This window comes from Moschus berezovskii, chromosome 20, assembly GCF_049115385.1.
Source record: "Moschus berezovskii isolate FMDL1 chromosome 20, NW_MosBer_1.0, whole genome shotgun sequence".
NCBI lineage: Eukaryota > Metazoa > Chordata > Mammalia > Artiodactyla > Moschidae > Moschus > Moschus berezovskii.
In genome coordinates this window covers 51,538,062-51,562,027 of record NC_142479.1, presented here as the reverse complement: position 1 = coordinate 51,562,027, position 23,966 = coordinate 51,538,062, and the positions used below count along the sequence as shown (strand labels likewise).

Here is a 23,966-nt window from a genome sequence, read left to right as displayed (position 1 = left end):
CTGAGGCCTGTCCCCTCCCACAGGTGCCATAAAGGGCGTTGATCCACTGCCCACTCTGCACACCAAGCCCTGCCATGGCTAGACACTGGTGACCACCCTGGACCTGGGAGGGCCAGGCCAATGGGTGCAGAGCCAGTGAGCAAAACCCAGCTGGGGTTTTTACACAGGAAGGAAGAGCAAGCCGAGGTGGGGGAGGAGGCTGAAGGAGGGCGGAAATGACTGCAATGTCAGCACCCAGAGGCAGTCGATGGGGAGGCCAGCCCCTCCCACCCCTGCCACCCAGTTCTGACCTTTGTGCTCAGACAAAACAGCCGGTCCGGACCATGGCCCTCGCCATAGCCAGCAGGGAGGGGGGTAGTTTCAGAGAGAGTGGGGGATGAGGGGGGTGACTGAGCACAAAGGGCCTCCCTGTACACCCCCCAAAAAAGTCCAGTTCTTTCAAGGTGGAAATATTATGTGGGCAGAGGGTATCAAAGGGGCAATCTGGGGGTGCACAGAGGAAAGGCATCTTGGGAACCCCAAACCCTTCCCTTCCCTCGGCTCAAGCAGGCACCAGCCAGGCCTGCTGAGGAAAGCAGGGGCGGCACAGAACTGGCCTCATGCACAACTGCCAGGCAGGTGGGGAGGAGGCGAGAAGGGAGCCCAGGGTCAGGGTAGTACCCGGGGAGCAGGGGACCTTACGTTACTGATCTGGTCCTGGGTCTTCTTGATTCTCTGGAGCTCGGGCGTGTCTGCCACCACGCTGAAGCCTTTGCCCTTGTTCTTCTCAAACTCCTCCTTGTAGCGTACCTGGAGGACCAAGGTGGTGGAGAGGGATTAGAGTCAAGGCAGGGGGAACAGAGAGGGCTCCAGCCTGCAGCAACCAGCCAGGAGAGACCCTGACCAGAAACCCCCCTGCAGTGACATCCACTCCCACCTCCCAACTCAAGGCAGAAACCTTGGCCAAAAAGTATCAGACCAATGATAATAAACTATTACTATGTATTCATATTTGGTGTATCCTGAGTGCCAAGAGCTTTACATGAACTGTCATTTAAGTCTTGCTATAGACTATTGTTAGTTCCATTTTACAGACAAGGAAACTTGAGCCACAGAGAGGAAGAGTCACCTGCCCAAGCTCACACAGCTTAGCAGCACAAATTCAGAGCCAACAGGATGAAACTTTCATCTGCCTGACTCCTGAACCTTCACCACGGCCCATCTTGCCTGATGGCGAGAGGAAGAAAGTTCTTTCCAGAGCTCCAAGGACTGCCCCAGCCCTCACCCTAGCCAGGATGTGGTCCTACCCGCTGAGAGCCTGGGGAGTTTCCGAATGAGGGCTGTGCCAAGGGACAAAGTTGGTGCCCAGAAAGGAGGGTGGTAAGACAGCCACTCACAAGACTCAATCAATGAGCCTTTGACAGGCCCCGGTGGCTGCCTGGAGCCTGCCAGGCTGGCTTTTGAGGTCAGCACCACAGGAGGGGAGGAAATGGGTGGGGGACAGATAGCAGTTCAGGCTTCCAAGAGCCAAGCAAGACCCCTACCACCCCCTCCAATGCCCCTCTCTTCTGAGTGTTCCATGGAAACCTGAGTACTAGAGGGACTTAAGTCAGACATTTAGAAAGGACTTCCCAAGCACTAAAGGAACTGAAATATGAAAACTGTCCTGCCCTGGGGATTTTGAAGAGCAGAATGGAGGCAGGAAATGGCCCTGGGACAGGGACCTATTCCTCTGGCTTTCAGAGTCTTTACTGTCCACCTCGGCAGCAGCTGCTCCAAAGCCCACCAGCTGCCTGGACTTCTTCCATGCAGGCTGCACTGTCCTGGAGGCAGGTCAGCCCAGGACACAAGGCCTAGGACCTTGGGAATTTCCAGGCCGCTCCCAGGCATGGAGTCATCTGGCCTCAGGGATGAGCTGCACCGTGACCCGACTGCCAACACGCACCTGTCGGTTCCTCTGCACGCCCCCAGGGGTCAGGGCCCCTATCTGTCTCCAGAGCCCCAGCTCACCCATCCAACAAGGGTTTCTTGTTTCTAAAAGGTTCCAGAACCTCCTCTGTTCTGACCCAGACTGAAATAAAGACCTGGATATACTAAGTCCCCTCAGACTGGAAGTTAACATGGTGGGTCCAGGTACCAACCCACCCCAAGGGCCGAGAACTGCCCCCCAGCAGCTCTTCGAAGAAGGCCTGGGCCAGCACAGCAACTCTTAGTGGTAGAGGTGGGTTGGCGGGGAGACCCTTCTGGAAGCGGGCATCAAGAAAGGTAAAGAACTGAGAGTCAAAAATGTACAGCTCCAGATGCAGAGGCCCCAGATCCAAGAGCTCTGGCCTTGATTTCCTCACCTGTAAGAGGACTGTCCATAATGGAGAGGGGGCTTCCTACCACCAAGCAAGAGCAAAGAGCCTGTGGGAGTTGGTATGAACACAGGCTGTCTCCCACTTGCTGATTGATCTTGGGCAACTGATTTAACCTCTCGGGCCTCAGTGTCCACATCTGTAAAATGGGGATCATGACACACCCATTCTAATCAAAGATACAGGTGGCTTTAAAGCAACAAACACACATGAAGCACACGGCAGGGTTCAGTGTGCAAGGATAAGGGTTAAATGTAAAGATGCTTTGTCAAGTGCTGAATAAACACCAGTCCCTGACTCCTTCCTCCACTTCCTGGCCCTCTGGAGGGTCAGGATCCTAATCCAGGGGAATAATTGTCATGGAAACACTACAATGACATCAGCTGGTTCCCAGGCTCAGGAACTGCCTCTCCCTCCCTGCTGGGGAAGGATAATTCATTTCACTCCTGGCACAGGAAGCCCAGAGAGGGCGGGGCTGGAAGGAGCAGGGGGCAAGAAAGGACGGAGGCCTGTGCTCAGCACTACTTGCTGTGTGTTCCTGGGCAAGTGGGTCCCCTTCTCTGGGTCTCCTGAGAGTGGCCAGCCAGCTGATCAATAAAAGTCCTAGTTCTGGAGTTTCTGACTATATTTAAGCACCTGCTCCTGACCATGGAGAATCAAGGTGGGGAAGATTCTCTGGCCATCTGGAGATGGAGTAGGTAGCAGAGGTAAAAGTCGAGGAACCAGAAGTCTGGGGAGGGCCCCACGTGGAACCTCGCTCATCACCCAAGCTGGAGTGCTTGCCCTCCTCTGGGATGGCTCACCAGGATGTTACAGGGGGCTCTGAGCAGGGAAGTGACCTGCCCAAGGTCACTCAACCTGCCTTGTCAGTCAACTTAGGAGTCCTGTCTGAATGCTGCCTGCCTGGGCCTCCCACCCTGGACACTCCCAAGGTAGAGAGGGGAGAAATGCCTGGGACCCCTCAGGCCTGAACAACCAGGGCCTAAGAAATTTTACTTTTCATATATAGATTTAATTATTCTCCCATATTCTAGCTTGTTCATCACTTACCATAGCAAACAGTAGGTACAAACAAAGGTTTGTTGGGAAAATAATGAATGAATTGAATGCAGAAATAAAATCTCCAAACAGGCAGCATAAGTTGAAAAACAACTGCCTTGCTGACCCAATGTAAGAGGAAAGATCACGACTTAAAAATATATATATTGAAAAAAATTCCTACTTATTATGTACCTACCATGTGCTAAACCCACATACTATGTAACCCACCCACTTCTAACAAAAAAAGAAATTGTTTCAAGAGTAAACACACACAGATGGGGAGGAGAGCTAATGAGAAAGGTCAGTCTGGAAGTGGTCATCAATAGGTCTAATACTCCTCAGCTTTATCATATCCAAGTTCCATCTCCTCTCCTTTCCAGGAGAATAGTAATAGTGAACATTTACTGAGTGCTGACTGTATGCCAGGAACTGTTCTAAATACCTAATATATACTAACATCCTCACAATAACCTTTAGAGAGAGGTAATTCATACTTTACACATAAAGGCAGTAAGGTTCAGAGAGGTTAAACAACTGGTCCAAGGTCACTGAGCTACTGAGGGCAGATCCAGGATTTGGCCTTCAACTGACTCAGGTATGAGTGATACAGGTATGTTGCTTACCCTGCAGGTTATAAGATTCAAGGTAAGAGAATGGGAACTTTGCACACAGCAGGGCAGGGCACAGGACTTTGCTACAATCTCCTGTCCCCTGTGGCATGTGCCCTGTGGCATTTCCCAAGCACAGCACGAAGGATGATGAGGGTAAAATTAAAGATATCTTTTCCTTTCACTTTTGTCTGAGCTCAGAGGGCCACACAGACAGCCCCAGCTCAGCCCCACTCCAAAGCTGCTGCCTCTACTAGTCCTGGGGCTGGGGTGGAAGAGCTGCCCTTTGGGGGTAGTGGGGGTAGAGGGCTGTTAGGCCCTCGCCACCAGGGCTCTGCCTCAGCCAGGCCTGGACAGGCCCACCCAGAGGGTCATTTCTGGTCAGCCCTGTGGTTATCCGCCCCCACAAGGGAGGCTCCAGGTGTCCCAGACACCGAAAGTACCACTTTGGGAACCAATCTAGAAATAGGAAAACAAAGTTGAAATAGCACAGGCAACTTCCCAGGGACAGAAGAGACACCAACGCAGGCCCAGGAAGCGGCCTGGAAGGAGACGGGGCTGACCCCCACCCCCTGCTGGGTGGGGCTGGCTAGGTAGGAGGCTCCCGCTTCCCTTCCCGCCACTCCAGCCTGCCCAGCCCCCATGGCCCGCCCTGCCAGTACAGCGGCCACAGGAACCAGAACTGTCATGGCCCACTGCCCCCTGCCAGGCCCACTCAGCCCTTCCAAGCCTCAGAGCCTCGGGTCCAGCCCTCAACATCTAGGCAACTGGGCTTTCTGTCCCCATTTTACCAGGCAAGAAAAGAACATTGAGAGGCAAAGGGGTGAGACTGAGTCCACACAGCCCGGGGAAGCAGGAGACAGAACCAGACTTGCAAAGAGGACAGGACCCCTCTTCACCCTCTGCCCATCCCAACCCCTAGCCCCAGCCCTCAAGAGCCCAACTGCAGGAGATTACAGCAGTGGCCTCAATGCAAAGCCTCAGCTCACACCCCTCACAGCAGCTCCTCACCTCCCTCTCTACCCCGCAGCCTGGCTCTAAGCCACTCAGAGCAGGTCTGCAGGAGCAAAAGCCCTCATCAGAACTGCCAGGGCTGCCCAAATGCAACTCCCTGGGCCCAGCCCAGAAGTGGCAACCAAAACCCCCTTGGGTGGGGCCGAGGACTCTGCATTCTAAACGCCACCCTCATCCCCTGCATCCCCTAGTAGCTGATGCATCCTGGGCATTAGTGCACACAGCTGGGCGCCACAGCAGGCTGCAGAGGGGCTGAGAGCAAAGGGCCTGACTTCTGTCAGGGAGCTGGCTCTGCATGGCCTCTAACCCGTGCCCCCGTCTGTAGCAAGGGGACAAGAGTCCCTCCGTCATCAGGTGGTTGTGACGACTGAATGAGGTCAGGCCCAGCCCCCCGTGATGACCCATGAAGAGTGACTGGCCTTCTCATGACCTCCCCACCCTCCCAAGAATCAGGAACTCCGGGGACAGGCAGTGGGCCAGGCCCCTGGGAGACAGGGTGGGTCTGGAGGCGGGCGGGGGTGCTTCCTCCTACAGACCCCGCCCCTCAGGGATTGAGTTGCACAGGCAAAAAGAGCCGCAGCCCAGCTTTTGTGGGACTGACAAAGGCTGAGGGAGTCAGCAGGGTTTGAATTTCTCCTCCTGAGAGTAGGTGTGTATGTAGGGTGTTGGTGTGTCCCTTGCTTCTGCCTGAGTGTGTACACACACTCCCACACTCCTCTCATGCTGTGGGGTGAGTACAGATCACCCCACAATGCTCTGACTTGCTCTCCCCATGAAGCCCCTTTTACCTGCGAGAGGATGGGGAGTCCCCAAGGCGGTTATCAGGGCCTGGCCAGGGGATTCCCTGTGCAAATCAGGCCCAGGCCCGAGTGCCATCTCAAGCCTTCTTCCTGCCAGCTGAGCCACCTAGCCCTCCTCAGTCAGCTGGGCTCTGGTGCCCACATTAACCCCCACAGTGACTGCGGCTTTCACACCACGGCGGGGGTGGAGCCTGGGCTGGTAGATGTGAGCTATGCTAAGGGCCAAATTAGCTTCCCTACCTGTCCCAGGTGGCTCAGTGGTAGAGAATCTGATTGCTGATGCAGGAGAGGCAGGAGACGTGGATTCCACCCCAGGGGTCAGGAAAATCCCTTGGAGAAGGAAAAGCCAACCCACTCCGGTATTCATGCCTAGGAAATCCCACGGACAGAGGAGCCTGGCAGACTACAGTCCATGGGGTCACAAAGAGTCGGACACGCAGGCACCTTCTCCCCCATCACGGTGGGATACACGGGAGGCCTAAACCCCTGGCCTCACAGGGCTGCACGAGGTCAAGGTCACTGTACTTGGGAGTGAAAAAAACAGAGCCTGGATCCTGAAAGCTCACTGAGAGTGTGTGTCAACAGGCAAAGTCCGGTGCCTCTCAGAGCCTTGGTTCCCTGTCTCTGACGCCTGGAGTCAAGTCAAGGATAAATGAGGTGAAGTAACTGAAGTGTTTGCTAACCTATAAAAGTTCTCACCAACAGGAGGAACTATCGTGTTTATTATCAAAGTAGAGATAGTTCTCCTTCGGGAGTTGGATGGAAAACTGGAAAGAATACAAGTCTCAGACAAACCGGCATTCAAAGTCATTAGCACCTATTTCCTCTTCCGTAAAGTGAGAGGGATCCTGCCAACGGCAGAGAACTACTGTGAGGCGTGAACGCTAACATACCCAGAACACCAAGCACTCCACACATTAGCAACTGATACAGTTATTACTGCTACTGCTACTTGTAAGAACTCAGCAAGCCCCTGACTGTCTCTGAGCCTCAGTTTCCCCATCTGTACAATGGGAAAACAAAATCTTCCTTGCAGGTCGCTGGGAGGATTAAATGAGAGAATGTGTGCAAAGCCTTTGCCAATCCAGGGCTAGTTCTCCTTCATGTGACCAACTGGGAGACAGGAAGCCAGAGAATTCACATCAAGATCAGGCAGCAGGAGCCCCACCTGGAGAGATCAGGAGGGATCCTCCCTGAGGCCCAGGTGGCTCCTCCAAGACATTTTCCTGGCCCTGGGCACCCTGCCCACTTCGTTACATTCCCCAAGAGGTCTCTGCTAAAGCCCCGCCCTGTCCCTGCCTACAGTCCGGGCCAGGCTCGTCCTGGAAGCCCTCTCAGACCCCCAGTCAGGGTAAGTCGTTCTGATCGAAAGGTTCTGGACCTTTTGCTTATTCCTCAGTGACCCCTAAAGCCCCAGCTCTCTCTCCCTGGTGCAGGAACCCCATCTCTTCTCCTACTGCAGGGGCAAGCAGGGCTCCCTGTGAGGAGGGGCTCAGGAAAATCAGGCCAAGGAGACATGGGCAGGACAGGCCCCTGGGGCAAGGATCCCTTAGTAGCCTGCCCCAGGACAGGTAGAAGAGGGTTGGGACATGCCTAGAGGATAGTCTGTGTAACTTCACTCTCCCTGGTCATTTCCTGACCAGGGATCAAACATGTGTCTGCTGCAGTGGAAGGACTGAGTCTTAACCACTGGACAGCCATCCCAAGGACCTTCCTTTGATGGTGGGTATTAAAGTACGGGAGGGAGAGGGGACCAGCTTCCTGGAGGAGGTGGGCTTTAGGGGCCTCCCACAAAATTCCTAATGCAGAAAGAATCTGAAAGCCACACCCCTCCAACCCACTTTAGGTAGGGGGTGGGCGAGCTGACTTCGCTGATCAAATCAGGAAATGTGAAGTAACTGGGGGTGGGGGCAGGGAGACTAGGCAAGTGCTTGGATTTCAGCACCTTGCTGAGTAACCACAGAAGAAGGGGCTCTTGCCAAACCCAGGGCTGGCCCCGCCCCCCAGGCCGGGCCCCAGCTTTTGCCCCACCCCCTCACCTGGCTCTGCAGCTCACTCTGTTGCTTGAGGCGGAGGTTTTCCGGGGTGTCAGCCACCATGGTGAAGGACTGCTTGGGGTAGTGTCTGCAGGACAGAAAACAACACAGCGGGGTTCATTCCAGGCGAGAGGCTGGGAACTTCTGGGCCTTTCACCCCCTTATCCTTGGGTGGTCTCTGCCCCAGCATCAGGACCACAGTGCCCACCACCCATGGCTGCAGGGAGGCAAGTGTTTCTCACTCACTCTGGGCTGAACCGGGAAGATACATCGTGTCTGAATGATGGCCACCAAGAACTCCCCAGGAGGCCATGGAAGTACTCTCTAAGAGTTTCAGATCACCCAAATAATCCATGTCTACTGCACAGGGAGGTCAGGGGGCCAGGCACTCAGAAGGGGAGAAGATGCTCACGGGCTCAGGGCAAGGCTTTCAGCTGAGACCAGAAATGGAGACCAGAAAGGTGGGAGGGAAACAGAGACAGAAGGGGAAAGGGACATGCATATGCGGGGGGCTTTCTGGAAAAGGCAGTGAGAGAGAAGAAAGGCACCAGTGTTTCAAAGGGCAAACAAAGTCCAACTTAACCAGAGAGACGATGAGAGATCAGCTTGAGGCCAGAGAAGAAGTCACCATGTGATAGAAAACAAAACTGTAACAACCGTTGATGTTCCCTGTGCTAAGGGTGTCCATGCTTTAGTTCACCAAATTCTTAAAACCACCCTATTGTCTCCCTTTGACAGATGGGAGACGGCAGCTTGGAAAGGTAAACAGTGTGGCCAAGGCACAGGGCTAGTAAGTGGAGACATTCAGATTTGTTCTCAACCATGTCTCAAGACCCAGCACCCTGAACCCAACCCTCCAATCTCCAGACACAGGCCATACCAGAGTTCTATCTCCCAGGAGGAGGCCTGGCTTGGAGGTGGCAATAGCCAGGGCAGCCCTCAGAGCCAAGCTTGCTGGGACCTCCAGGGCCATCCCGTCCAACCCCTCATTTCCTCAAGAAGTCGTGTGCTGGCACCGGGCACTTAGCTGACTTCATGATCATTCATCACATCAGTTGACTGTCTTTTCCCCACTATTTCTCTGAACTGAGGGGGTTCTCAGAGGTTTTTCTTCACTGACTTATCCCAAACTCCCCAAACAGAATCTGGTGTTCAGTAAACAACTGTTGAATGAACAAATGTCCTACAATAGCTGTTGAAGCTGGGCCAGGATTAGAACTCAGGTCTCCTCCATCCTCACCCCCCCGGGCCCCCTAGAAAACTAGCTAGACAGGCAGCCCCGAGTCACTGCGGTCTGTGTGAAGGCACTGGTGTGCGAAAGGGCTGGGGGTCCACAGAGGTCCCAGTGATTCCAGGGACTGGTGGGTGGCTTCTCTGAGCAGGAGCCAAGGGCAGGCCATTCTCAGCCCTGGCTGACCACACCTCACCTCAACTGTGACCACTGGCTGGTGCCCAACTCACAGGCTGTCCCCAGGTAAGAGATGGATCGCCCACTTCCAGCCACCCAGGTTGGCAGACATGCTGTGGAACTGGTCACCAGCAGCCCTCCTACCTCTGTGTGCCTCACCAAGCCTGGCATGTTCTCCAGCCGCCCGCCCCAATCCTGAGCCAAAGCTATCAGTAATCACACAACTTCCCCGTGTCAAGGGCAGGACTCAGGTGCTAGAGAACTCAACTAAATGGGAGAGGAGCATTGGCTAGAAGGAGCCCAGCCCTGCCACTGCCTTGCAGGGTGACTCTGGCAAATCCTTTTTTCCCTGTGAGTTAGTTTTACCATCTTGGACCTAGAATCACAGCAAGGTGATTTCACCTGTGCCCCATTTTACCAGGCAGATCCAGGTAAAATGCCCCAACTATTAGCCTCCACTGCCCACCTGAGTCCTGCCTCCCAGATCAGCCCAGCCCATGGCTCCCTGAGCAGAGGGAAGAGTGAGAGAAGAGACTAAAAAAAGTAAATACAGGTGCCTGCAGCCAGCAGCAGAAGTCTTCCATGGATGAAGGTGGGGCTAAGGCTGTAGACCCAGTCCTGGGTTTGGCCCAGCTCCACGAAGCCAGGGCCACCCACAGTGGAGAAGCTCCATTCAAAATTCCTGAGTTCCAGGGGAAGGGAGGATCAACTGGGAGTCTGTTCCCAGAGCGCAGAAGGAGAACAGCAGGAGGGTCTAAGTAAGCTCTCTAGCAGGACTGGCAAGAGATCTGAGGTCGCCTGAGGGAGGCTTTGGAGAGGACCCTCCCACCAAATCAAAGCCATTATGATAGCATCAAGGGCTGGTGGTGTCGTGAGGAGAGTGTCTATAAGTGGAGGCTCATGAGCATAGGAGGGAGTTCAGGTCCGGAAGCAGGGGGCTAGAGAAGACCTTCAGGGTGGCTCTGGCCCAGAACTTGAAGTGACAGTTCAGAGAAGACAGTGTAATTAGCATTTGATGGGAAAGGGTGTCTGGCAGGCTCAGAAAACACATATGCACAGAAGCCAGTCTGCCAACCTGCGGTTTCTCATTTGCCTGATGGTACAGGGTTAAAATGGGAGTGCCGGGTCCACTGGTCCAAGGTCAGCCAGACACATACACCTGATGTGCCCCCACTCTGCAATTCTGTGGCTCCTGCATGCTCTATTATTCCTTACACACTTTGAATATATAGACAGGCCTCTGCAATGCTCATCTCCTAGACACCAAGGCCAGCTGGTCCACATTCACACATCTACAATCCACCAGGAGGGTCTCAGGAGACCCCCCACCATGTAGCGGGTGCTGGCATGGATGGGGCTGGTAGGTATTTCATTCTCTCTTGGGAGCCATCATGACCCCAAGATCTCAGTGCCCCCACCCAGGGCCAGAACACTAATCCCATCAGAAGGGAAGAGGGGACCAGCCTGGATGTCATCAACTCAGCTCAGTCTGGAAAGAGGAGGGGGATTTTAACCATCAGATTAAGATAGATTAAAGGGGGGCTCTGGAGCCAACGATCTCTTACCCCTGCCTCCTAAACCCCAACCCCAGGTCAGAAAAAGGCAGGCAGACATAAGCATGGGCTATATTCCTCTTGCTGGGTCAACCCTGTCCCCTCCCCACAGCCCCCAACCCTGGCGAGACAACTCTGCCTTTCCCATCCCCTGCTCACTGCGCTTCGGGTTCCCATGGCAACCTCATCCTCAGCTCCAGGCAGCAGAGCGGCTGAGAGCAGGCAGACAGACAGAGCAGAGCGAGTCTGTGGGGGTGGGGGAAGAGACACAGACAGCCAGGGTATCCTCAACTGCAGAGGAACCCGTGAGGGCAAAACCAGGAGGCTGTGTCTGCAGGATACTTGTAGACAGTTCAGATGAGGAAGACGTGCGCCCCGGGTTTGTTTTCAGGGCAGGACACAAGAAGGCCAGGGCTGTGCCCCTCCCCCACCAGCACGACTGTCTTCCAAGAGGGCTACAACTGATGTGACCTCCTCCCAGAAACGATTAATGGCTGGGGATTCTACCTTTTCCCTCCCTCTCCATCTTCAGATTGAAGCTCCCCCACCCTCCCTCATTACTACCCTCAAATCCCAGTCAAGATGAATGGATATATGTGTATCCCAATGTAGGCGCTAGGGCAGAAGAGAGGTCCTCCACCCCAGGTAATGACCCCACTGGTACAGTAGCCCCAACAACAGACAGCCCACAGCGAGGGAACGAGGGGCCAGGGTGGGGAGAACCGGGCCTCCCATCCCTGGCCTGGAGCTGGGTCCTGAGCACAGCTGTTCTTTGTCCCTTCTGTGGGCCGGCCTGTGCCCGGCAACTTGTTAATCATTCCCAGTGGCAGGCCCTCTGCTGATGCCACTCCCCACCCTCAATGGCAGTATCAGCTGCTCTGGGAAAGAGAGGCATGGAGAGAGATCACTAGGACAGAAAGCCTGGGGGTGCAGGGTACAGGGGAAGGGATCTAGCATTCATGAGGGCAAGAACAGAGTTGAGCAAGATAACCAGGCACCTGGCAGCAGCCCTGGCCTCTGGGAGAAGTTAGAGTCACAGAAAGTTACTTCAGGATACATTGTATCCTGTGCACATTCTCTCCTGAAACCTGGCTTTGGGCTAGAAAAGCCAGGCATTATCACTGTGCCCATTTGACAGATAAAGAAACTGAGACTCAGTGTCAAGGACAGAGATCTGGCCCAATGCACTCTCCCCGACTCCACACATGTCCGGACAGCTAAGGGCAGACTGACTCCCCACCGCCCCCACTCCAGGTGAACACCAGCCTACTCCTAGTTCTGGGGAAAGAAATGCTTGGTTGGGTGGGTGGAGAACTTCCTCTTTTAAAGTCAACCAGTTTCCAAGTGTGGCTATTCTAAGAGAACCGTCTGGGGTCTCTCAACCACCCGCAGCCTGAAGCCACCTACTCCTTCTGACATTTCTAAAGCAGGGCCAGACAGTGACCTGGGTGGGGGCGGAGGGTGCAGGAGAAGTGGAGGTCCTCAGAGGACCTCTGAGTCACCTTCCTCCTTGAAGGGACTGCAGGGCTCCTGCAATGGGCTTACTGGTGACAGGGATCACTTGGAGGGCAAAGCCCTGTCCCTAGTCCCACTATCAGCTGCGTTCCAGATACAGAACAAGAATAGACCAGTATCCTGGAAGTCCAGTACCCGCTTTCGACAGGCAGCCTTGCCCCTTTCAGCCTTGGATCCCTTCAAAAACCACAGCTTTTTGTTCAAGAAGGAACAAAAATACAGCAACAAAAGCAACAAGGAGCCTTTGGTTTCACCAAAACGAAAAAAAAAAAAAAAACCAACCCACAACCCTGACATCCTGCCTCTGGAAGGAGCTACTGATCCCCCTGCTGGGAACACTGCCCATGGGCGGTCAGGGAGAACTCCCCTCTAACCCTGTTTTTCACCAGTCCCCCAGGCCCCAAGCCTAAGGGGCCAAAATGGTGGGGATAGGAAACAACAAGGAGGCATTGTCTGACCAGAGGAAAAAAATGAGCAGCCAAAAAGATCAAGGCTAGACAAGAAGAAGAACTGACCAGTCCTCAGGGGTTGTAGATAAAACGAAAAATCAAAATTGATGACAACACACAAAGAGAAATGATTATATCAAGTCAGGAAAGGCACGGAAACTCTGGGTTTCAGTTTCCTCATCTATACAATGGGCTGTTAGGAAGCAAAGTGATCCCTGAGGTTCCCTGAGGCCCTGACATCTGAGTGTGAGGAGCTGGAAGGTGAGAGTGAGGTGGGGGCTGCCCAGAGGTTACTATGTGTGCCCTTTGAACTCCACCCCCCACCCCACAAACATAGCACACACACCCCTTCCTACTCCCTTCTCCTGATCTCACTTTTCCCAGTTGGGGAGGTGGGAAAACCCCAGGCCCCAGTCCTGGATGTGCCTGCCACTGCCCCATCCCCAGCTAACTGGACCCCAGAGATGATTTCAAGCCCCACCAGCACAGGTCCTACCTCACCCCCTGAAGCCTGGGGAAAGGAGCAGGACCACAGTCTCTTGTTCCCTAGAACCAGGGACACCTCCACCCTCCTCAGCTCCTCAGCCCACAGCTCAAGGCAACTGAAGGACAGTCCCAGAAAGATACAACTGAGCATCCCCTCTTTCTTCCCCAGCCCCTATCCACCCCCCAACTTAACACCCCAGAAGCTGGTCCCCCAGGCCCGCAACCGCCTCAGGCCGCCAGCCTCCATAGATTTCTGGGCTCCAAGAAGAACAGGAACATTCCTCCCCACCCCCGCCCACCCCATCCCAACCTCCAGGCTCCTCAATTATTTGCCTGGAGACAAGACAAAGAACCAGGTTTGTAATTGTGACCAGATCTGCCCTACTTTCAGAAAAAGTAGTTTACAAAACAAATCATGGACAGGGCATAAATTGAGGGCATATATATTCCTCTAACCAATGGAACAGGCTCACCCCACCTACCCAGATGCCTAAAGAGTTATACAAACACAGGCATGCTTCCCTCTACCTTGCCATAGCAGTGCTGGTTGCCAATGGCCTGGAAGTGTGAACACAAACGCGGCCTATTCAGTCCGATTCCCTGGCGCTTACCCCTGGCCCCACAGCCGGCGGCGTGTGTCTGAATATCCAGAGGCACGTGTGTGAATGCACAGCCTTGGGGGTCCACTACCACCCAGAAGGCCGGCTGTGGGCTCTGGCCTGTGTTCTCTCCCCAGCCTCACCCCAGACAAGTCTGGTGCAAAGAGAAAAATACAAGAGGCCTTTCTGCTCCTTTCAGTCACTTTCCAGGACTTAAATCTCAGTCTTCAGAACTCACCAGGGAGAAACAGACAGCGTTCTTTCTCTTGCCCACGCTCCTGCAAGATCCCGGCTCAGGGACTAACCAGAGAATGCAGAGGACCCCTTGCACACCAGCTCACATATACCCTCCCTAGGTGGGCTCAACTCCCTGGCAAAGGGCCCAGGCCAGGAGCGATCACTTGCCCCTCTGGGTGTTGAGCAGGAAGTGCTGAAAAGCCAGGCCTGAGCATCACACAGCAAGGCCAGGCTGGGAATTGGGCCACAGCTATAGCCTAGAAACCCCGAGACTGGGGAACCTGAATGTCACTGGTGGATGGGGTCAGAGGCAGGAAAAAACAGGAAGGGGTGAGAGTGAACACTCAGCACAGTGCCTGGCACAGCACAGTTGTTCAATAAAACTGGTCTAGGCTCCAGCATCCCTGGGTGGGAATTTCGAAACACAGGATAACCGAGGCCCAGACAAGTACAGAGTGTGCCCCAAACAAGCTGGGCCTGCATCTGAGATATCCCAGAATCCCACATCTGGCTCACTGGCACAGACCAGCCACTCTGCAGGCTCTGGCTTAGGGAGTGTGGCTGCCTCGGGCAAGGTGCTGCCACAGCTCCCAGGAAACACAGCTGGGTCACAAATTCCCCAAGTCTTTGGCCCCTCATCCCAGGTCCTTCCCAGGTAACATCCCAGCTGGGTCAAAGCTCAGCTGGGCAGGGAAGAGTAAGAGCTGTAAAGGCTGGGGGAACAGAGAGGGTCAACCTGCTGCTCGGGCTGGAAGCCAGGAAAGGCAGGGGAATCTCACCCCAGGCAGGTGGGAAGCAGCCAGGAAAGGCAGGGGAAACTCACCCCAGGCAGGTGGGAAGCAGCGTCTGGGAGGGATGTGTCATTTTCCACCTTCCCTGGAACCTCCCCCCCAAGCCCTACAGGAGCTCCCCACCCCTATTGGCTGCAGCCTCCTAAAGAAGAAAAAAGTAAGCCGGGCCTTTTTGGCACTAGACTGAGAACACAGAGAGAAAACAAGGACAAGCCTCTGATTTCTTTCTCCAACTCCCAGAGCTCACTGAATTCTAGGCTACCAGAGTCTTAGGAAGAGACAGGAAGACGCCTCAGTCCCTGCTGCCCACTGAGTTCTGGGCTCCGCCAGATTCCTGCCTCGAGAAGCAGAGGCTCAGAAGCTGCCCCCAAAGGAGTCTCGTGCCCAGAAACTAGCCCGAAGTGGGCCAGCAATCAAGGGGTTAACTGCCCCAGCCTCTGGCTTTGCTGCACCCCACCCCACTCCCCAACAGAGGGAGGAAGTGGCAGAGAATCAGGGTTTGTGAGAGCCTTCAAGAATTTGAAGAATGTCCCATTTCCCCTGGGGGGAGGATGGGAGGGGTCGGCAGGGGAAAGAGGACCAGCAGAGCTAATAGAGAAGGGGCAGCTGAAGCAGGAGCCAGGACCTAGCTGTGACCCTCTCTCGAGCCCAGGCAGTCTCCCCAGCGTCCCAGTCCCTCCCAGAAGGGAGGAGGTTCATGGTGCTTCTTGGGCTTGAGATTCTATCGGTTTTCCCGGCACCTGGCACAGGTTGGCATCTAGCAGCCAGCAGGCAGTAAGTGCCTGATGCAGGCTCCAGCCAAGGAGATGAGGCTGTAGTTGTGAGCAGGGAGGGGAAGACAGGAAGGGGGAGTTGTTGTTCAGTTGCTAAGTCATGTCCGCTTCCTTGTCCTTCACTATCTCCCGAAAGGGGGAGACAGCCATTCAAAGGGGTTTAAGATCCCAACTCCTTTTAGACAAATCCCAAGGTTTCCCTCCTATGTGAACTTCAGCTGTAGAAAGCCTCCAGGCTGAGAATTTGAAAAGGTAAAAAACAAAACAAGGACTCGGACTTCCCTGGTGGTCCAGTGGCTAAGACTCTGTGCTCCCAATGCAGGGGTTTCGGGGTTCCATCCCTAGTCAGGGAACTAGATCCCACATGCTGCAACCAAAGAGTTCACGTGCCACAATAAAGATTCTGCATGCCACAACTGAGACCCAGCATAACCAAATACATAGATATAGAAAAAGTTCTTTTATAAAGGGATTCAAATCAGATTCTAAATTTTTTTGAATGCTGACCTTGCCGCCTACTTAAGTGGCTTGACCCTCCAAAGCCCCCCACAGAGCAGCGAGGTTGTGAAGTCCTATATGAGCCCGGACCTGCACGTGATCAACCCAAAGGCGCTGCATTCTCTGAAACTGCATGGGACAGGGTGTCTCCCTGGGATGGGAGACCCCACCTCGACCCACCTCCCCACAGCAGGCCAGAGCAAACTCCATGGAAAAGACACGAAGTTCTCTGCCTCCCTCAGCAGGCAGGGAAAAGCTCTGCCTAGGGTCAGGCCATGCCCTTCATGCTGCTCCCCAGTCTCAAGAAATGACAGTCAGGGGGTGCCCCCAGGCCCAGGGCCTAGATTCTCTGGTAGAGACAGGGCAGGGGAGAGGTGACAAGTCAAGCTGCCATCCTGGAGAGAAATGAGGAAGGCGACGTGGAGAACACAAACGGCCAGAAACAGGACTTTTTCTTGAAAGACCAAGGGAACCCTCTCTTGCAGCAGGGTGCGGTAGAAAGAATAAGCTTGCTATACGGGGACTGAACCAGCCTCTTGCTAGTCATTCATCTTGGGAAAGCCCCTTCCCCTCCTCAAACCTCAGTTTCCTACTCTGTAAACTGGGCATATTAACAGTCCTGACTATCATCCAGCCGTGGTGAGGAGGACTCAACACAGTTAAAACGTATGGAGCAGAGTGTGGAAGTGCTTGGCCCTGCCACTGGAAGCTGTGAAAGTGGAGTCGCTCAGTTGTGTCCGACTCTCTGCGACCCCATGGACTATAGCCCGCCAGGCTCCTCCGTCCATGGGATTTTCCAGGCAAGACTACTGGAGTGGGTTACCATTTCCTTCTCCAGGGGATCTTCCCGACGCAGGGATAGAACCCAGGTTTCCTGCATTGCAGACAGGCGCTTTACCATCTGAGCAACCAGGGAAGCCACCAGTGCCCGCCCGACAGCCCCTGCCTGAGGCGGACTCACGCGTTGCAGTAGGGCTTCTTCTCATAGCCCTTGTAGTTCTTCATGTTGAGGGTCATCTTGCAGGTCTCGCAGTGGAAGCATGCTTTATGCCAGAACTGGGGACAGAGGCAGGAGGAGGACACTGTCAGATAAGCAGGATTCAGGAAGAAAGGGGCTCAGGCCCCAGGAAGGAGCGCTCCATCCCTGGGACTGGAACAGACACAACCCCCCCGCAGAAGTGAGTCAAGGACATCTCAGGTCACAGGCTCCAACTGATGACACCTTCCCCTGTCTCACTGGCGCTGTCAGAAGGGCAGACCCCAGAGTGAGTGGGGAAACCGCCCCCCTGCCCCCGCAAAGATTGGCTCCACCTCCTCCAGACCACTCCCGCAGCCTGCCTGCCTGAGCAGGAGAAGCCTCATTGCTTATGCAAAGCTGCACCAGGCGTTGCTAAGAAGCCGCTGCTGCTGAACACTGAGGGGCAGCGCCTTAGCCTAGACAAGGCCTAGGGGGACAGAAGGGCCCAGCCCCCATGCACTCAGGCCTTCACACACCACACCAGACACACCTGGGCCTGGGCAAGGCCCAGTTCCAATGCCTCCTCTTCCTGAGGGACCCCTGCCCAGAGTGTGGGTGAGTGCCCCAGGCTCTAGCCAGCACACCCACACCACTTCCCTCCCTCCCCTCACCCATCTCCCACCCCTCAGCGTCTCCCACCCCTCAGCTGGTCTCCCTAGGAGGCAATAGAGCTCTGCTTGGAGGTGGATCCCCCACCTGCGTAGTGGGCATCACAGCCCCACCCTGGCTAGCGGGGTGACCTCGGTCAGGACCCACACATCTGAGCCACTTCTGTGTCTGCAGAATGGAAACCTTAATACCCATCTCTCTTGGGACTGTCGAGGTTTAAATGAAAAATCACCTATAAAACCCTCAGCACAGCACCTGGCACCTCTAAGTACTCAAATGTCAGGTGCTGGGTGCAGCAGGGGTGACCCTCAGCTGAGGGGGCTGGGCAGGAGGTGTGTGAGTGCTGGGGTGCAGGCGGGGCTCTACTGTGCCCAACCACAGCTAGAAGACCTGTGAGTGAGACTGAGTGACCAGGAACACCCCAGCAAAGGCCAGGGACCCAGAACAGAGCGAGGATCAATCCAGGGCCGCCAAGGGAGGGGAACAGAGTCGAACACCACGAGGGCAGGGGAACTGATATAACAGAGGTGACCCCATCCCAAGGCTGAATGCTCGAGAAAACCCAGGCAGATCAGAGACTTGCCCCTAGCACCTGGCAGCCCAGGACGAGGCCCCAGGATTAGCACCTACCAGGAGCCCAGCTTCCAGGGCCCCAGAATCCGGGCTGCCGGGGTGACCCAGCTGGCCTTTCCCTGCACCCTTTCCCAGCAGCCAAGGGATATCCTCCTGATTCCTCAGAGAGGCCAGAAGCCAGGAAAGGGCACAGGGAGACTTTCGAGGCACCCAGCAAATGCCTGGTTTTTGGCCACCTATCAAAAAATTCCCCTGAGGCAGTGCTTTTCAAGTGTATTTCCCAGCCAAGAGGTGCTTCTGGGCCACTTGGGAGAAAGGGACAGGAAAAAAGGTTAAGAGGTTGGGATACCACCTCCCTCACCCTGGCCTGTGTTGACCAGAGCTCACAGGGTAATTGTGTGTGTGTGTGCGGGGGGAGGGGGTAATCACCTTCTAATACGGTACTTTTCCTATCAAGGAGACCCAAAGGCCTCTTCAGGAGTGGAATAGTGACCAAAGGAACAGGAGAACTGCTCTTTGGGAAGAAGGCCAGGGGAAGTCTGGAAGCAAAGAGGAGGCCGGTGAAGCTGGGCTCCCAACCCAACCTGGGCCAATCCCACAGCCCAGCCCGATGCTGCTCAGTGAGAAACCCCAGTGCAGACAGCCCATTGGAAACCTAGAACAGAGTGGTCCCTGCCCCCCATCAGCCCCCGAAGTGAAAGCCCCTCTCCCTCCCGCAATGCCTGGGAGGCGCTGGCAGAGTGCCCCAGCTCTGTCACCACCCAGTCTGCTGGCCTCTGCCTGCTTAGCCGCACATGCCCCTGCCTGGGCCCCCGCCTCCCCCCACCCCCGCAGGGGCCTGCCAGGAAAAACATTCTCTGGAATCCAGACCATGACCCACTTTCACACACACATAGGCAGGAATCCGCACTGTCCTGGGCCTGGGGACCTCCAAAGGTGCCCCCTGATTGACCTGGGGGAGACAAAGGGAGAGACACAGACATGTCCACCCTAACTCACAGCCAGCCAACCCCCTTGGGGCTGAGTATACTGACCAGGCTGGGGTACAAGGCCAGCAGCCAATCCAGGGGTTCTACAAGACACCCCCTGCCGCCAGCTATCACTGGAAGGAAGGGGAGCCCCACACAAGGGAACAGTGCCCATTTCTATCTATAGCTCTTCCCCACCTCACCTCCAGACGCCCCCTGCTCTTAGCTAGACACGTTAGAGGCTAGGGAGTAGTCATCTGTTCTCTTACAAGGGATCCAGGAACAGAATAATGAAAAGGAGGGGACTGAATGCCTTCAGGGTAACTACGGAACCCCCTCTGTGCATCTGTAAAGTGGAACTAAAACCCCGGTCCCATGGAGGCGCTGGGAGGAGGTGACATGGCCTCACTTCCCTCCCCTCTCTGGAGGAGGCCGCCAAGAAAGGTTCAACAAAATCAGCAGCTTCCACCACTTTTGGAGACAGGAAAGTGAGGGGAATGGGGGGCAGAAAATGGCAAGTCATTCAGTAGCCCCTGTGGGCCAGGCAGACCCAAGGAGACCCCAAATGAAAAGACACCCATCCCTATCTCAGGTCTGGTAACAGACACAGTCAGGGAAACATGTCAGTAACACCCCACGGTGACCCTCTGTCTGCCTCTTTTCCCTGCCCCAGGAGCCCTGCCGCAGAGTAGGAGTCCCCTCTTTCTTATAGGCCACAGGTAAGGTTTCAGAGAAGCATTCCCGGGACTCAGGGAGCAGTTACCTCTAAACATGCAACTTGAATCCTCCCCACTGCCCTGGAAGTCCACAGCTTCCCTGTTCACCAAAACCTAGTTCTCTGGTGCCCATTAGGAGCCTCTCAGCCCATGTCCCAGGCTCCAGCATCAGCCTCCACTCTCCCTGGCCTGGAGCTCCAAAGCTGCAACCCACTCCACAGAAAAGCAAGATCCCCTGCACTTGGGTGAGGTTGGGGTCAGCCCTCTCTCTCTAGAGTCACCATAGAGGTGAGGGGAGAAGCTGCTCACAGCTCTGGGGGTCAGGGGTGTGGTGAACTTCAGGTCGCTGTGCCTGCCGCCTGGGATCTTACCCACTCCACCCTCTCCACCCGGGCACCCTATGACTCAGGGCTAGAGTATGAGACCTCCCCCTCCCTTCCTGTCAGCCAGGGTTACAGTTTCTCACTCCTCCAGGGGCAATGGTAGCCCCACCCTGGCCCGGTCACCAGCCTAGCTCAGCTGGCCACCTGGGAGGCTGGCTTAAAGGCAGAGACCATGGCTGCACCTCCCCAGATTCCCAGGGAGTATTATTTCTAGTTCAAGAGCTCAGGCCCCGAGCATTCCACAGGTCAGGGTCAGGAACGGGAGGGCCCACTACAAACATTAGGGAGACAGTGTAAATTAAAGTACTTTTTTGCAAACACAACAGGCAGAAGAGCTGAGCACCAAGAACTTTAGAGCCGAATTCCAGCTTGGGCTGTGGGGAGTGAACCGCATGACCTGTCTGGGCCTCTGCTTACGGGGGTCATAATTTACAGGAGCCATCGCATCTGCTCTGTGAAGCTCCCAGAAGACTGGGACATTCCAAGGAGTCTATGCAGGGACGGTCATGGGACGACTGTGGGGTGCTCTTAGCTAGGAAACAAGGCACCAGGGCTATAGGCCTGTCCCCTCTTCTGTGTCCAATCCCGTTTCCTTCTACCTTGCTGCCACCTGGGGGGTGAGGAGAAGAGAGGTACTTCAGACAACCAGAGGCAGAGAGCCCTCCCAATGGGGGAGTCCAGGGGACTCAGCCCACCAATCCTCTACCCTCCTCAATAACTCCATCTGTATTCAGGAGCTCGGCAAAAGCAAGCCAGACCAGGAGGACACGGCGAGTCCCTACGTTAATGCCTCCCAATGTGATCTAGGACCCAACTCCAAGTCTGTCAAAAGGCAGAGGACACTGTGAGACACGGCCTCTCTCCCTCCGCAGAGGCCCTGCAGCAGCACGAGAGGCCCCCGCACCAAGTAGGTGCTTAATACTCATTGAATGAATGAGTGAGTAACATCACCCTGTTTCTTCCCCAACTTTAATCCCATAAGTTGGGGCAACAAATCTCAACCACAAACACCATGGCCAGCCATACACATTTATTCAGCACGAGAACACGCTGGGTAATTCAGGTTGACGGTAGGGTGGCCATCAGAGGTGAGGTGGCCTTTACTCGCCTAAGCCTTTGGGAGATGAGGCTCAGGGAGGAGGAAAGGCTAACACCAAGGATGTACCTTGTGGTCATGTCGGGTCCTAGGGAAATTGCAGTGAAACAGGTGAGTCTAATTTGACTCTCTCCTGTTGTAAATGGGTTATCTTGGGAAGCTGGTTAGCAACTGTGTCTATGGGACTGAACGTCCCTCCTCAGGCGTCAGGTCCCCATTCCAAGTGCCTGCCCTTACTGCCTGGAGGGCGTTGAGAAGAACCAGTCTGATACCTGGATATTCCAGGCCTCCTGCTCAGTGCAGGGGTGACATCTCCCCAGGGAAACCTCCTGCAGGGAGAGATCTAAGAAGAGAGAGGAACCGCCAACTCTCAATTCCCAGGGCACCCTCCACCTGAATGTCCTCTTCCTGAGAGGGGAAGGAAACAGCTGGGGAGGGCGCCTTAAAGGGTCTGCACCCTCCCCTCAGACACCAAAGGTCTTTACAGGGAAAGCCAGGTATGGGGCTGGACAGAGTACCCCAGAAAAGGAGAGGGCGCACAGCCTATACCACATCCCCTTCCGGGCACTGTGACAGGCACTTGAGTGCACTTCCCCACCTTCAAGGAAATGACATCATCATACCCATCTGACAGACTGTGAAGACTGAGGCCTAGAGCCATTCATAGAGCTGGTGGTGAGCAGACCTGGAACTAGGACCAAGTCTTCCAAAGCCCAGGCTAGCAGTCCTTCCATCAGACACTGCTTCTGCCTCATGTGGGTGGAAAGTGGCCATTGACTCTTCCCAATTCATGACTGTGCAGAAGGGGAGCACAAGGAACTCAAGACGCAGAGGCCAAAATCCCTCCCACCAGGGAAGAGCAGAAACACCAGTGCGCAAGGCCAGAGAGCGCTCAGCTCCTGCCCCCAGGCTCAAGTCCTGCCCTCCCGCATGGTCTTTGGGAAGGTCAGCACCCACATTCATTGCACCACAACATGGCCTTTCTCTTCTCCTGCCCAGCCAGGCCCAGCAGAGAAGACTGAAACAGCAGCAGCCCCGCATGACCCCTTCCTCCAAGAGCAGTATCAAAATGATCTCAGAACCATGGAACCCCACCCCCTCACCCTGACTCAGAGGCCAAGGGTTACTGAGGAAGCGCCAACCTTAAGGACAAGGGAAAGACAAAAGAATCCAAGGAACGACCCTTACCCCCCCACAAAAAATACCTGACTCCAGGTGGGCCCTGCACCCTCTTCCATCCCATGCCCCCCAAGCCCTGGCCAGTCCAGACGGGAAGGAGGGAATCTGTGGACAGGGGGCCAGCTTTAGGAGGTGAATGAAAGGCACGGTGAAGAAGGGGACAAAATCCTACAGGCCTCGCCTCCAGACCGAGGAGGGGATGAGAGGGGAGGTGGACTGCCTTAGGATCTTAGAGAGATTAAAAGAGGTCCGGATCCTACCCCAAACTGCAGGAAATACCCAGTTCCACTCTCCGTTCCCCTTCAAAAAGTATAATGGCAACCAGATGAACGAGTCCAGCATGATGTGGGGGGGGGGGAAGACGCCTAAGGGCCCCCAGGGGACAGTGAATTTCCAGAAGGCCACCTTCCCTTCCCCCCAACACCTCCCCCCTTTTCTTGGCTCCCCCTGTACTCAGCCAACCCCACCCTCCAATGGGGAAACCTGCTCTGAAAAGTTAGCTCTTTGTTCTACAGGGTGGACTCAGCCTCTGAACACAATTTCAGGAGATCTCAGTGAAGCCACCCCCACCCACCCTACTCCAGCAAGCGACCCCGCCCGGGTCCCGCTGGGCAGATCAACGCTGGGAGTTGGCTTCTAATTTGAGGTGGGGGCTGGGAAGCGATGGAGGACGCCGGCTAGCCCATTAACCGCTGAACCACCAAGAGGGCTGCAGGTCGTCCAAAAAAACGGGCTCTCGCAACGGGGCTCGGGTCCTTATCCGAAGGCCAGTTCACCAGAGGCAACACCTGCCCGCTGACGGCCCCCACTCTCCAGCCTCCAGGCCAGGACGCCGGGCCAGCAGCCGCCGGAGCGGGCTGCTTAGCAGGGGCCCCCAGCCTCTGCCCCGCCCCCCGCCGCCCCCTCCCCCAGCGCCCGGCGCTTCCGCCTACTTGGCGCTCGGCGAGGCGGCGAGAGGGAGCGGCCGTCTGCTCTCACTCTCCCGGCCCTAGGGGGCGGGACTGCACCCCTAACCTTCCCTCACTCCCCCACCCCCACTCCGGGGCCCGGCTTCCCCACCCCGGGGCACCGAGCCCACGCCTCTCCAGTAGCGGCTGCCCGCCACGCGTGGACCCCTTCCCTCGCCCCGGATCTCCAGGTTTCCAGACTGGGGTCCGTCCCTCACACCCCATGACACCACCCACCGTCCCTCCTCCCGGGATCGCGGTAACGGGGCGGCAGAGACCCAGCCCCGCTCTCCTCCTCCGATCTGGAGCTCGGGGATTGCCGAGACGCGTCTC

General features: G+C 55.5%; 1 protein-coding gene across 1 annotated transcript in view; it reads right to left on the bottom strand.

Moving 5' to 3' along the window:
• The window catches only part of LASP1 (LIM and SH3 protein 1), a 39,769-nt gene that overhangs the window by 15,545 nt on the left and 258 nt on the right, over window positions 1–23,966 (bottom strand). Inside the window, exons 2-4 of the mRNA XM_055407729.2 lie at window positions 17,106–17,200; window positions 7,839–7,923; window positions 682–789 (exon numbers count right to left, since the gene is read on the bottom strand). Of these exons, the coding sequence (XP_055263704.1) occupies window positions 682–789; window positions 7,839–7,923; window positions 17,106–17,200 (288 nt within the window). The remainder of the gene's footprint in view (window positions 1–681; window positions 790–7,838; window positions 7,924–17,105; window positions 17,201–23,966) is intronic.